This window comes from Meleagris gallopavo, chromosome 19, assembly GCF_905368555.1.
Source record: "Meleagris gallopavo chromosome 19, MGAL_WU_HG_1.1, whole genome shotgun sequence".
In the NCBI taxonomy this organism is placed as follows: domain Eukaryota; kingdom Metazoa; phylum Chordata; class Aves; order Galliformes; family Phasianidae; genus Meleagris; species Meleagris gallopavo.
The window spans coordinates 6,426,112-6,440,097 of NC_139422.1; the positions used below are offsets into that span (position 1 = coordinate 6,426,112).

The 13,986-nt window shown below is 44.0% G+C and overlaps 2 protein-coding genes across 9 annotated transcripts in view; one reads left to right on the forward strand and one right to left on the reverse strand.

The window, feature by feature from the left end:
- Positions 1 to 370, reverse strand: part of DDX31 (DEAD-box helicase 31) — a 42,616-nt gene extending 42,246 nt beyond the window's left edge. For 2 of the 3 annotated variants that reach the window (XM_085239520.1, XM_085239522.1), the window contains exon 1: positions 247 to 363. In XM_085239520.1, the coding sequence (XP_085095646.1) occupies positions 247 to 285 (39 nt within the window). In that variant the 5' untranslated portion in view covers positions 286 to 363. Of the gene's footprint in view, positions 1 to 246 lie in introns of all 3 variants that reach the window. The other variant, XM_085239521.1, reaches the window with a different exon arrangement.
- Positions 369 to 13,860, forward strand: GTF3C4 (general transcription factor IIIC subunit 4). 6 transcript variants are annotated; one of them, XR_014887308.1, is made up of 6 exons: positions 369 to 736; positions 1,497 to 3,317; positions 4,703 to 4,833; positions 5,746 to 5,834; positions 6,738 to 9,183; positions 13,090 to 13,860. XR_014887308.1 is itself a non-coding variant. In XM_031556212.2 (6 exons), the coding sequence occupies exons 1-6, from the start codon at positions 398 to 400 to the stop codon at positions 6,800 to 6,802; spliced, it is 2,109 nt and encodes a 702-aa protein (XP_031412072.2). In that variant the 5' UTR covers positions 369 to 397; the 3' UTR covers positions 6,803 to 12,139. The 6 variants fall into 6 exon arrangements, 2 of the variants coding, with proteins under 2 accessions (XP_031412072.2, XP_085095644.1); XR_014887309.1 differs by lacking the exon at positions 13,090 to 13,860 and having other exon boundaries at positions 6,738 to 7,188; positions 7,299 to 12,139; XR_014887310.1 differs by lacking the exon at positions 13,090 to 13,860 and having other exon boundaries at positions 6,738 to 7,188; positions 9,022 to 12,139.
- The last annotated feature ends 126 nt before the right edge of the window (positions 13,861 to 13,986 follow it).

A 13,986-nucleotide genomic window follows, 5' to 3' on the forward strand; every position in this document is an offset into this window, starting at 1 on the left:
AGGGGTTCACCTCACCCAGCCCCCTCAGCCTCTCCCCCGCCCCGCCATCAGCAGCGCCATCCTCACTCATCCACCCCAACAAACCCCTGCCTTTCCACCCGCCGCGACTCACATCGCTCGCAGCTCGGCGCACCCGCGGGAAACCACAGCGCTTGGAAAAGCCCTCTCAGCCCCCCGCTTTGCCGCCCCTCCCGCCCCGCTGTTCCTTTCCCAACCGGCCCCCCCCAGGCAGGAGGAGGCACCCACCCGCCCGAGGTTGAGGAGCAGCGGCCCGTCCTCCTCCATGGCGCCGAGATAACCGCGCTCAGGCAGCGCCGGGACAGCCGCACAACGCGGGGCCTTCGGCGGCGGCGGCGCATGCGCGGTGCGGGCGGGGCGGCCGCGAGGCGGCGGTAAGATGGCGGCGGCGGAGAGCGGGGGCGGCCCGTCAGCGCCGGCGGCGGGGGAGGAGGAGCCGCCTCTGGGACTCGATTCGCTGGTGGAAGAAGCGGCGGCGACCGCGGCAGCCAGCGCGGGGTTCCGATTGACGGCGGTGAAGAGAGAACCGGCGGTGCGGTTGCAGCACGGGGTCAGCGGGTTGGAGCCGCTGGCCTGGTCGGAGGATCACCGGGTGTCGGTGAGCACCGCCCGCAGCATCGCCGTGCTGGAGCAGCTCAGCGACGTGCACGGCGGCGGGCAGGAGATGGTCATCCATCGCACGGCCGTGCCCGCGCCCGGCGCCGCCTGCCTGCTGAAGGTGAGCGGCTGCGAGGCTCCGAGAGCCGTACGGGGACGCGGTACGGAACGGCTCCGAGGACGAACGGCCGCTCCAAGAATCGCTTCAGCGCCAACGCTGAGAGCTGCGAGTGTAATTCTGAGTGGAAATGCTGCTCGTGTTGCTGTTTGAGTGGAAAGATTTCCACGTTTCTCTTACGCTCCTCACCCACACAGCACTCAGCTCCGGCTGAGCATCTCAGTAATCAGTAATGATCATTAATATTATATTTCCAAATCAACACTTGAGATTACGTAAAGCACCTCATATTTCACTTCACTCCACTCTCAGTGTTCTTTGAAATCCCCCTCTGGACAGCTGGCAGAGCTGATGTATGAAAACATTCTTTGGTTCGGCAGACAAAGATTCGGAAGCCTGGCAGGACACAGCTCAGAGGGAACACTGATGGTTGGATGTGATCTTTGCAGTCTCTTCAAACTTTAATGATTCTAAGTGAGAACTTGTACAAATTTTGGCCAACAGAGAAGCTTCAGTTGCCAAGATTGACATCAAATAACTATTAACTTGAGCACTGTAGAACAGGTTGTGATGGAAATGCTCTGTTTCAGATGGTTCAGGCTGGAGCAGGATCTGTGCACCTGACTGAGCTGTACGTGTCCCTATTCATTGCAGGAAGTTGGACCAGATGGCCTTTAAAGATCCCTTCCAACTCAAATGGTTCTACAGTAATTAAATTCAAAAAAGCCTTCTAAACCTTAAGGTTTTTTTTGTTATCTTTCAGGTTGGCCCAAAAAAGGAGGTAGCAGAATGCAAAGAGAAGTTTGCCAATTCCATGGATCCAACTGTTAGTCAAACTTTTATGCTGGATCGCGTGTTCAATCCAGAGGGAAAGTCGCTGCCGCCGATGCGAGGATTCAAGTATTCCAGCTGGTCACCACTGGGCTGTGATGCCAACGGAAGGTGCCTGCTTGCAGCTTTAACCATGGACAATCGATTGACCATCCACGCAAACCTCAACAGGCTGCAGTGGGTGCAGCTGGTGGACCTGACGGAAATCTATGGGGAGCGTTTGTACGAAGCCAATTACAGACTGACGAAGGCTGACACTCCCAGGGGAGAATTAGAAGACTTCTCTGAATTTCAGCGACGGCACAGCATGCAAACCCCAGTACGAATGGAGTGGTCGGGTATCTGCACCACTCAGCAGGTTAAACACAACAACGAATGTCGGGATGTTGGCAGCGTGCTCTTAGCGGTGCTCTTTGAAAACAGTAACATTGCGGTTTGGCAATTTCAGCTTCCGTTTCTGGGTAAGGAATCAATTACTTCTTGCAATACCATAGAGTCCGGAATAAGTTCTCCGAGTGTCCTCTCTTGGTGGGAATATGAACATAACAACCGAAAGATGAGTGGACTTATTGTAGGGAGTGCTTTTGGACCAGTTAAAATCCTTCCCGTCAATCTGAAAGCAGTCAAAGGCTACTTCACGCTCAGACAGCCCGTAGTCTTATGGCAAGAAATGGACCAGTTGCCAGTGCATAGTATCAAATGTATTCCTCTTTACCATCCCTACCAGAAATGTAGTTGTAGCTTAGTGGTGGCTGCAAGAGGATCTTACGTGTTTTGGTGTCTTCTGTTGATATCCAAGGCAGGTCTGAATGTCCATAATTCCCACGTGACAGGGCTACATTCTTTGCCAATTGTATCTATGACGGCAGACAAACAGAACGGGACAGTGTATACATGCTCCAACGATGGAAAGGTAAGGCAGCTGATTCCTATCTTTACAGATGTTGCTTTAAAGTTTGAGCACCAGCTGATTAAGCTCTCAGAAGTGTTTGGCTCTGTAAGGACTCATGGAATAGCTGTTAGCCCCTGCGGTGCATACTTAGCAGTTATTACGACCGAGGGCATGACTAACGGCCTCCACCCTGTTAACAAAAACTACCAAGTTCAGTTTGTTACCCTTAAGACTTTTGAGGAGGCAGCTGCACAGCTTTTGGAATCTTCTGTACAGAACCTTTTCCGGCAAGTGGACTTGACAGATCTTGTACGCTGGAAAATCTTGAAGGATAAGCATATTCCTCAATTTTTACAGGAAGCACTGGATAAAAAGATTGAGAGCTGTGGTTCTACTTATTTCTGGCGGTTTAAGCTGTTTCTCCTGAGGATTTTATACCAGTCAATGCAGAAAGCTCCCTCAGAGGTGATGTGGAAACCTTCCCACGAGGATGCAAAAATACTGATCTCTGATTCCCCTGGAATGGGCAGCACTGAAGATGATCAAGAGGAAGGAACTTCTAAACAAGCCAGCAAGCAGAGCCTATGTGACGCAGGCAAAGGTATGGACATAGATGACACTGCAGATGATTCTCTTCCTCAGTCGAGTGACATAGGAGGCCGTGAGCCAATGGAAGAAAAGCTTCTTGAAATACAGGCACAAATTGAGGCAGTAGAAATGCACTTGACACGAGAACACATGAAACGGGTGTTGGGAGAAGTTTATCTACACACATGGATTACAGAAAACACCAGTATTCCCACCAGAGGAGTCTGTGATTTCTTAATGTCCGATGATGGATATGATGACAGAACAGCACGAGTAAGTGCACCTCTATGCTCTGGGGATTTGGTGTTACAAGTTACTTCTTTCACCCCCTTCCACAACCTTAAACGAGAACACAGCTTGGGTAGGAAAGAACTGTAGTCATGTAATCCTCACTAGACAGCTCCTATAGTGCATACATCTTAAGTTGTGCTTCCTTGAAATTATGGAACAAGAGGGAATGGAAGTACAGATGTTGAAATCTGGATCAGGTACAATAAAGAATAAACAGTATAAACACAGTTTTGGCAGAACATGGGAGAGGCTCAGTTATTCCACTGCTGTTGGTAGGTTTAGAAGGTGCACTGATTGAGAAGAATGTTTTTGTGGCTAAGTTTACTTAATTTAGAATCTCTTCAAAACTAAACCTAGGAGCTGTATCCTCTAGAATGTTACATCTGCAGATGTAATTTTTCAGAGTTGCAGGCCTGCATTTCTCTGGCAGGAAATCAGTGATCAGTGAGCCCTGCACTGGGCAATGAGGTTTCCTAGTGGGAATGCTGCCCTCAGCCTCCCTGCTCTTAAGACTGGGTGACAAGATTGTCTCACATTTGTCTATGCCTCTTTGTAAAAGCAGAGAACAATACTTTTCTGTACCCAAATTCTCAAACCACTTGAACTGTAAAAAGCAATCTTTACATTGCATTCAGAAGGACAAACAAGCACGGTTTCTGTTACTGATGCAGTGTGGTGTTCTCTGCAAGCAAGCAGGGCACACAGTGGGCTCTTCAGTAATTCACTGGAAAAGCATTCTGGCAGAACTGCTGTGTTTCTCTAGTACCCAGTTACTATGAATTGAAGGCTTAAGATTCTACTTTTTAGTGATTAAAAGCTGACTTCCAAATTCTATTGTATCTATTTGGTTTGCTGTCATATTTTAAAGGTTCTTGGGGTGCGGTTTACAAACTTTACATTGAAATGACAAATCTGATCATGTAGATGTTCTAGTGTAAACATTATGTATCCTCTGTGATGACTGCTGAACACATACATCCCACTAGGTGTTGGGTAGGTGTTTTGGTTTGTTGTTGGTTTTTTTTTTTAGCACATTCACACATGAAAACATCATTGTAACCATCACTGAGATCTTAAGTGCTACATCAACTTTTCCAGTGGAATTTACATTTATAATTAACCTAACACTGTTGCTTTCTGTACCCCGTTAGTGAAGGACAGACTAATCTAGGATATCATGATAAAGCACGAACAAGTTAACGTTCTTTGACAGCCTTATGTTTCTGCTTCTGGATATGCTTCAGTGAAGTGGATAGGTCTTTGCATCCTGTATCATATTCTAAAATCACTATATCCTGAGAGACTCCTCTACCTTTCAGTAGGCAGCTGTCTTGCTATAAACAGTGCTGACTGCTGTGTATTCCCAGGTGCTGATTGGGCATATCTTAAAGAAAATGAACAAACAGACTTTTCCAGAGCACTGCAGCTTGTGTAAGGAGATCTTGCCATTCACTGATCGCAAACAGGCAGTCTGCTCCAATGGACATATTTGGCTCAGGTAATCTGTTCTTAGAGTTTTTGCCTTTCCCCTTCCTTCCCTACATAAATTAAACACGTTTAAATAGCTAACATAAGATACTTTGTAGTTTTGGAGTAAGAAGTCGTGAAGTGTGTTGCCATACTGCAATTAATTGCTTTTTTTTTTTTTTTTTTTTTGCTGGCTCTTATCTGTCCTGATCCCTGAAAGAGAAGACACTGTAGTTTGGACTTGGATCTTTTATCAGTATACTATTTTCAAAATAAAATGCTTTTGATCATTTAACTCTTTTCTTCAAGCATGGGGAAGGATGGGACAGAGAGAAAGCGGGGGGAGGATGAGGAATGAAGCACATGTCATCCTTTGGAACAGCACATGGAAGAATTCTAGCTACTTCAGCACTGAAAACAAAGTGAAAAATGATAGGCAGCAGCCACGCTGACAAGTCAGATATATTCTGGAATATCTAGAGAAGGAAATATTTCTACATCAACGTATCAGGATGCTGTTGGTCCCTGGAGCCTTAGCATGGCAGCAGTCTCACTTTAGAAAAGCCTTTCCCACATACATTTTTCTTAACAGATGTAAGAGCTATTCTGGCTAAATGGTCATTGCTTTTGGTTGGAGACACTGTGGTTCTTTCCCTATGCAGTGGCTGTGGGACATTTTGCCTCTTGTACTGTTCACTACAGTTCTTTGGCCAATAATGAACCGTTTTTTCCCTAGAAAGCTGGGTTTTGGACTTTTTAATTATGTGTGCTTGTGAAGTTTCACTTACTTGAATGAATAAACTGTCAATTCTTGTGTTTGATGTGACTCACACTGCCCTTACCTCAGGAGGCAAGGTCTGTTGGGAACAGAACCCAGCCAGCCTGTGGGCAGGGTGTGTGAGCACCCAAGCTTTGTGATTAAAAGCAACTTGTCCTTTCACAGGTGCTTTCTAACCTACCAGTCCTGTCAGAGTTTGGTATACAGGAGGTGTTTACTTCACGACAGCATTGCACGGCATCCAACCCCAGAAGGTAAACCATTCCTGGGGCCCAAGAGGGCAGGACTATGTATTTTTACATCTTATTTGCATAAAGACCTGAATTAATTTCACTGACTTTTCTCTTTCAGGCAGCTGTATGAAGGTACTAGTATGCACTGCGTGCTGTCCTGGTTTTGGCACGCCTTATTGGTAGATGTTAATTACAAAATAGCTACTGTGGGAATTAACTTGTTAGTATTGTATTTTATGACAGCTGGTAAACATGTAAACTACAGTAGAGTGCTACAACAGTTAGTTTATATTCAAGTTAAAGAAATGAATTAACACACAGTTCTGCAGATGTGGGATGTCTCTGACATTCAATGCAAGTTGTATTGATCCAGCACAAGTAAAGAAAAAATGAGCATCCTGCTGGCTTAGGCCCTAAGTTCTGTTGATACTTTTCGTCTCTATAAGGTGTGAGAATTCCTGTCATCACTAAGGATCAATTACAGAACTGAAACCTCTATAGAGAGAGGCTGTAAGCTTCATTTCCTCCATGTTGGAGGGTGACAAAGAAGAAGGAATTAGGGACTGCAAGCAGTGCATCTCATTTCATTGAAAAAACAAGGATGCTAAATTCTGGCATTGCGATTCTTCAGTTTTTTTTGCCTGTTTGAGTTATGTGTGACTTCTTCCCATCTGAGAACGCTTAGCTGGGTATGTAATGATGAAGCATTGACTATTTCACCTTAGTTTTGTTGCCTGCTGAAAAGAGATTTAAGCTGTCATTACTTGGAATTTCAAGCAGAAATGGAATTGGACTCTGAACTCTCAGTTAATCCTGCATGGTGAATGTATGCAGACTTCCAGGATTGCTATTTAGTTTGTCCATTTCAGCACCATTTCTGTTCATCTGCATCTCCAGTTCTAAAGAATGTTTTCTTATTTGCAGATCCCGAGTGGATCAGGAGGTTACTGCAAGGACCCTGCACGTTCTGCGATTCTCCAGTGTTCTAGAGAAGAGCTATATAAAGACTGAAACTATTTTCTCTACTGCATAAGCTCCCTTCACAGTCTAGAATGATATCAAGTGCAGGAATATAAACTTTACTGGAAGGGGAGGACTCTGTCCATGACCCTGTAAATAGAACGCTGGATGTTCTAGAAACTCCCTGTGTCCAGAGGCCATTTCATGCTCCAGAAGCAGAAGTACATCTGGAAGAGTGAGCTCATAAAGCAGTTTTGAAATGCACCCCATTGATGTGTCAGCAGCTGGACATGCTTCCTTTTGCTGCAAAGAAAAAGTCTTAAGCACACAGAGTGAACTGTCCTCTCTACAGGACAACTGTGTGATTTCCCAAAAGCTTGGAGGGAACAGCGGAGCTGCCTCTTGAATAGCCTTGGTGGGTAGAGCAGGCTTTAACTTGTAGTGCTTGTTTGCCTTTTTTCCCCCACAACACAGGCACTTGCTGCAGAATATTAAATTAACAAAACATTTTGTAATTTCTTGCAGAGCAAAGCCAGTGTCAGTTGCAGGAAAGAAATTGGCCATCATATTAGTTTCACCCAAAGTCTTGAAGAATAACTGCCTTTGAGCTATCATGACAGTGTTGCAGTTAGAAGAGTAAACTATTGCTTGGATCAAATACAGATCAGTAAGAAGAGTTTTTAACGTAATAGATTTTAACCTATTAGCAATTAAACACTAATATATATAAAATTTCCAATCTCAGGTCTCCTGCCCAACTTTCTTTTTCTAAAAAAAAGTTCTGACTACTTCCCAATGAGTGTGCTTTTCACTTCACTTAACCCTTTACCAACAAGAATCATCTTTTCCAGTGCAAGTCAGTACCAAAACCACTAGCAATTTACCTTAATTTCAAATGAATTGAGTCCCCTCGTACAGACGTTCACAGAAGTCTGCCATAAGTAATCACTCCCAGCTGACTGCTTCTCTTTTCATAATAATACAGTAAAAGCAAAATAAAAACCCCAACATGGCCAGTGTACTCCAGGTAAAGTTTCCACAGCTGGTCTTGGAGCCTGGTGAAGCTGCTCTTGTACAACCCTGACTTTCTCACCAAGAGATTCATAAATAAGGCAGTGATGTAGCACGGCTGAGCCCAGAAATCCGTTCTGCTTTCAGAAAAAAAATCTGCCTTTTGCATCTAGTTCACACGAGGAGCAGAAGAATCCTTTTCAGCTTCCTATGCAGTGCTAGAGGAACGATACCTCTGAAATGCGTATGGTTACATGGTGCAGTTGTCTTGTTAAAAAAACATGGTGTCAAATAATACAAAGTTCACGTATTTACATTCCTCAGAATATGAATTGGGACACTCAGATGTGCTGCTCTGTTTGTGACAGTATCAGTCTCCAGCAGTGCGTGTGTGCATTGGTGCTTACGTTTCCTTGATTTAATGACTATGCATATTTTCTTCTTGTTCCTTAACCTTTAGCAGGAGCAAATGTTTTGCAGCTAACATTAACACAAGTCGGCTGTCCTCACTGTTTGGTGTTCCGTGCATTAAGCATGACAGTGCTTTGAGTGAGAATAATACTGATATAGTAGACTAGAGCAACGGAAGCACATTCATCTGTAAAATAATTAGTCTCGTTTGTAAATATCCTTGGAAGTGATACCATAACTGTATTAAAGAAATGTTTAGTTTTCTATTGCTGCGCGTTGAAAATTGAAATGACTTTGGTGTGTCTGCAAAGAAAGAAAAGGCAGGTTGTGATAGCATCTCATACAACAGAGTAACCTTGCTGCCTAATTTGTGTGCAGTCTGAGGCAGAATCTACCTGAGACAGCATTTATGTTCTCCTTCCCAGTGTTCATGGGGCGCTGGGGGGAGCACAGAATTTATTTCTGATATGAACAGAAGGTGGTGACAGGGAAACCACATTAAGTAGAAGCTTCAAGACTTTGCCTGGGCAGTCCTGACCAGTTCTCTCAGTGAATAAATATCCCCATTCAGAAGTTCACCTGATGACAGAGATGAGAGAGCTTACCAGAGCTGCACGTAAGAACTCTGATAGTTTAATGCCCTGCTCTGCTGAAATGTTTGTTGACTGACTGAAAGGTTCACTGTGCTATCATTAGATGAAAACCTGGTTATTACTTAAGCAGTTCTCCTGAATTTCCCTAAAGTTTTAATGCTTTAGACATGTAGAAGCTAGTACACCTAGCACTAATGTTTCAGCATTAATGTTTATTTTCCTTGTCTTTCAAGGCAGTAGATACTCAGTATACCATTGCCAGTTTATTTAACCTGATTTATGACTGCTGGGAGAATGGAATTTTAAAGCCAATGATGTCAGCTTTGTCTGCATGCCAGTGGAGATCCTTTAGCACAAAGCTTTCTCACCCTGACCCATTCACAACAGGTAAAAAGGTATTGTGATTTATTTTTTAAACAATCATTGGTCCCACTGTGTTTTTAACTAGCATAGATTGAGTAGTGTAGCCTCAGACCATTAGCATTTAACCTCAGATGTTGATCTTACTGGGTTTTTCTGCCCAGCTACCAGCTGAAACTTCAAGAAACCTTTTATCTGTCTTGGACACGTGGCTTGCAGGCCTAGGAATGGGAGGTTTAGACCCATTCCTGTTAAAGTACTGTAACAGCCTGCAGAGCTGCACCCTAATGCATCATCCCTTGTGTTTTCCCTTATCAAAACCTTTGCTTTCACCCCACGTACAGAGAAGGAGGTACAAACACCTGCTGCTGGGTCCTTGCACTGTTTTTGCTGTGAATAGAACTGCCTTCCCAAACTGGTACCTAGTAGAGCAGTTCTGCATTAAGGCCCAGTCTGGTCTGAGAAACCAAGCGAAGCATTTAAAAAACAAATCCCATGAGAGCAGTGTATCTCACTAAGTCCGTGCCCTAAGTTTTGCAAGGTGAGCAAGAGTGAATAAAGGCCCTCAACTGCTTCAGCATTTGATGGTGAACACTGTGGCTGCTCAAGGTGCCTCAACAAACTCTAGCAGAGACTGAGCAGTTCTCAATGTACTACTTTTTTTTAAAGTAAGGACTGTAGTATTTCCTGTTGCATCTGAGAATTAATTGCCACTGATGCCATGTTCTGTAAGTAGCTTTGATAGCTTTAAGATGTGCTTCTCATGCCAATTACAAAAGTCCATTGCTCTTATCCTGGAGTGAAGAAATCCAGGCTGTTCAAGAGGTGGGCAGAACAGCTTTGGACAGGTTTTTTTTGCCTTGATGTAAAATGCCATTGTTTGAACTAAGGTGAAAGTTTGGGGTCACAATGATACTTGGTTCTCCAAACTACATCTCCTGCTCAGGAATCAGTGACAGTGCAGCTCATCAATGCCTTTTTGCATTAATTTAGCTATGAGGTGGGGAGTTATTATTCAGTCATCCTCTTTTATACTCCATGATCCTATTAATCCTATTGTATATTTCCCGATAGGAAATACTATGGTTGCTAATACAAGTAGGCAATAAATCTTTCCCCAGTTTTCATAAACTTGCCAGGTTTTCCACTGGCTAATGCATCATCAGTGATTATGGGCAGCATAACACTATTTATTCTATCTTCATTAAAGGTTTCTTGACGTGAAAACTGAATGCAAACATTCAGAGTCCTGGTTAAAGAAATCACACTGATGCTGTTATGCCCTGAACTAACATTTGCAGGAAGCTTGGTTTCACAAGTTTAACTTCTCAAATACAAAGCCCTTCATTATTGCTTACCCAGTTTGTGAAACTGTGGGCAGCCTTGAAGGCACAATTGCTGGCATCTCAGCAACCACCTCCGAATAGGAAATCAGAGAGAACCAGGAGAAGAATGTCATATTTTTTCTGGCAGTCACATGGTAAGTGTGCTGATAGCAGCAGTTCAGTATCCACCACAGTAAACCTCACAGTGTGTTGCTGTGCACTGGTTTAGCTGTGCAGCTGGAAGCAAGGGCAGTAGCAGAATTAGCCTCAAAGTGCTGGTAGTCGCAGCAGAAGGGAGATTTATAAGAAGTTTCTGAACTGGAAGAAAAAGTTGATGAAATCTCAGTAAATAGAGGTGAAATGCTCTAAGTAGTTATCAGTACTGTTTGTTCTCAACCCCCTTTTGAAGCTTTCTATATCAGGCCTGTAAATGCACGAGCTATACTTGCATTTTAAATGTACACTGACAAGGGAAAGGGTTTATCCTTTAACGAGAACGGTGGGATGCCTGCTAGTTTACTGCTTTGCTGCTACGTGAGATGAGCAAAGCTGCTTTTCCCATCTGGGTGGGTAAACAAGAAGAACAGGAGCTTGGCTCTATGCACCAGGATTCCTACTCTGCCCATTGAAGATGGAGGAATCTTGACAGGATAGAGTTCAGCATTCTCCTGCAAGTCTCAGTCCAGGATGGCTTCTCACAGTTACACAGAGGTCAGCACATCTGCACAGCAGTGTCTGCAGAGCTGCTGTTCTCAGTTCCAGTGGAGGAGGGCCTTGTATCCACACTGTCACTTAATCTGTGCTAATCCTTTGCTATACTCTGTTCTAACTCATACAAAGTATATATTAATACTTTACACTGGAGTTGTTTCCAGACCCTTGCTGTCAGTAGGAATGTTCTTTTTCCATAGCTGTATTTTATTACTGCTGATTCAGTTTTTATTTTTTTTCATTTGAGATACCCAGAACTCCTGCTGCTCTGTCACCTGGGTAGGGACCTCAGCATTGTCACAACTGCCTCCACATGACTAGCCAGAGCTGTTTCCATTGCTGCAACACAGCAGGTACACAGGGCTCCATACTCACATTAACTGCATTACTATCCAGAGCAGCAAATGGAGTAATTCCCTGCACTGTCTTAGGTTTCGGCTAAATCATTCCAAGTGGGGGCATCTGAGTTGGAGTACCTCCATCACAGAAGGGCTCATGCACTGCTGAGAGCCTACAGCAAGAGTTCCAGGGCCACACGAATCCTGTAGCACTCTTATTTAACACCGAGCATAATAAGCCAACCCCCAAAGGGGAAAACCCAAGAGCCACCCAAACAGAACAGTTCACATAAGATTTTAATTTAATTGCTCTGCTAATTTAATGGATCTCTTCATGCTGCTTCAAATTCTGTTCTGGGGTATGATGTTGTAGCTGGCAGACTGCGTGGTCCAAGCTAAATGAAAAGCAAAGATGAGTTCTCATCTTCAGTTTCTGGATTTTTCTTTTGAGATTTAGTTCATGAGAGGGTCTGACAAAGTTGCTGTGAATATTGCTATGTATATGGCACATTTTGTAAACGTGAAGCAAACTTGGATGAATGTTTTATATACTGCATTGTAATCCTGCTCCTTTTTTAAATTCTAAATAAATAAATAAAGTACTTATTTGTAATGTCTGTATTTTAAGGAAGTGACTTCTTGGGAGGGACACAGAGTGCCAAGAGCTGGAAGGGACAAGAGAGGGGTGAGGCATGTAAAGCACACGGTCTTTGAGCATAAGGCTTCACACTTAGTAAAAGTCTCACTTTCATAAGGACAACACAGAGCAGCAAATTTGACCCCGTGCCTTTTGAAAGTCAGATTTCTCAGCTATGACATATGAAAGACTTGAGATACAGGAGCTGTGGGAAAGGTGAATGCAGAGCCAGGGGCTGTTTATTTCAAGGGAGCTGTATGGTGCAGACAGGCAGCTCTCCTCAATCTGACTGCTGTAACCCTGAGCCTCACTTGTATTATGAAAGGGTAACTGTTTTTAGCCTAGGCTGCCCAAAACAGGATAAAAAGATCAGCTCTTGATTTTAATCTTTGAAGAGATGAGAAGAAAAGAAAGTTTTAGTTCTGCAGCTCTAAAAAAGTGGCTTGCTGAAGAAATGGAACAGGTGTGCCTCATTTAGTTAATTCTGAGAAGTTATTTACAATGGAAACTATTTGGTTAAAACAAATAAGGAATGCTGAGCTCTTTATGTCTGTAAACACCCAAATAACCAGGGTGGGGGTGAAAAAGCACTATTCATCTGTTGTTACACATAGAGGAAGGGAGAAGTAGGAAGTCTGAGAATTGATTTAGAGGCAAGTTCCATGGATCTGGACAGTGACTTCCCAGCTATAGCACTTGCAATTTTGACTCCTAGGTGCCAGAACACTGGTGGTAAAGCCTGAGGAAGGACCTGGGGTCCTCAGCCATACAGCCCTTCCCTCCTCACCTGTGTAGGTTCAGCCCCTTCACCCTAACACCCTAAGTGCTGCATGGCAGCTCTCCAGATCCACAGTTCTTCTTTAGCCACTAAAGAAGCAACTTGCTTCCAAGAAAGGGGTCTGACAATCACTTTTTTCTTTTCTTCCATAGAAAGAAACTGTTTTGGTTGCAGAAAGAGGAGAATGACCCAGGACAGCCTGCCTGTAGAGAGGAATAGACACTGTATGAGTAAGAGCAATACAGAAGTCACCTTTGAGGCTCTGTTTATGCAACTTGACACAGATGGGCAGTTGCAGGGTCAGAACAACAGTTTGCACCTCTGAGAAGCAGACCCTGAGGCACAGGAACAAAAAACTTACGGAGCTGTAAGAATGCCTCCTTTTCTTCCTTACAGTCATACAGCTTCTAGAACACCCTGTGAATGGATGTAAAAACCAGTGACATTTAAGATTTCTGTGCTGGCATCATCACCTGAGATGTGTGCACCTAAGCCCTTAAAGGAAAGCTGAGAAACCAAAAAGGCAGGGTAATCCTTCAAGGGATAGAGACAGTGCTGGAGGATTGGGTTTTCTACCCACGGGCACCTGAGCATCCTTCCATAAAAGCACACGAAGGATCCGCTCTCTGGAGCAGGTGGATGTGAAAGTTTGTGGAACAGCTGAACGCGTTCATTTTGTTGCTGAATTACATCATTACCAGCATAATATATTGAGTATAGCACAACCTCCAAACAGCCCTCTCTGCAAAGTGTCTTTGGAAAACTGATAAAAGATGTCTGCTTCAGGACTGGGCACACTGTACAATAAGTAACGTCTGTTCCCTGCTGTGTTCTCACCATCTCCTCTTCACCGTGTTTCTCTCATTGCTTAACATTTGTTTGGCCAGAATAAGATGCTAATAAAATCAAGAACAGTTACCAAATTGGTTTTCAAGTGTTGCATTCCAATTATAAAAACCTAATTCCTCCTCCCATCCACTGAACCTTTTTGGTATTAACAGGCTTTACTATGCAAAGTGATGCAGGGGCTGTTTCGTTTACAGTAATTA

What these genes read in the sequence shown, in the direction of transcription:
- GTF3C4 (XM_085239518.1), top strand. Translation starts at nt 398, where the DNA reads ATGGCGGCGGCGGAGAGCGGGGGCGGCCCGTCAGCGCCGGCGGCGGGG. An exon ending in GCGCCGCCTGCCTGCTGAAG is followed by an intron (nt 737 to 1,496) that starts GTGAGCGGCTGC and finishes GTTATCTTTCAG; the next exon opens with GTTGGCCCAAAAAAGGAGGT. An exon ending in ACGGCATCCAACCCCAGAAG is followed by an intron (nt 5,835 to 6,737) that starts GTAAACCATTCC and finishes TCTTATTTGCAG; the next exon opens with ATCCCGAGTGGATCAGGAGG.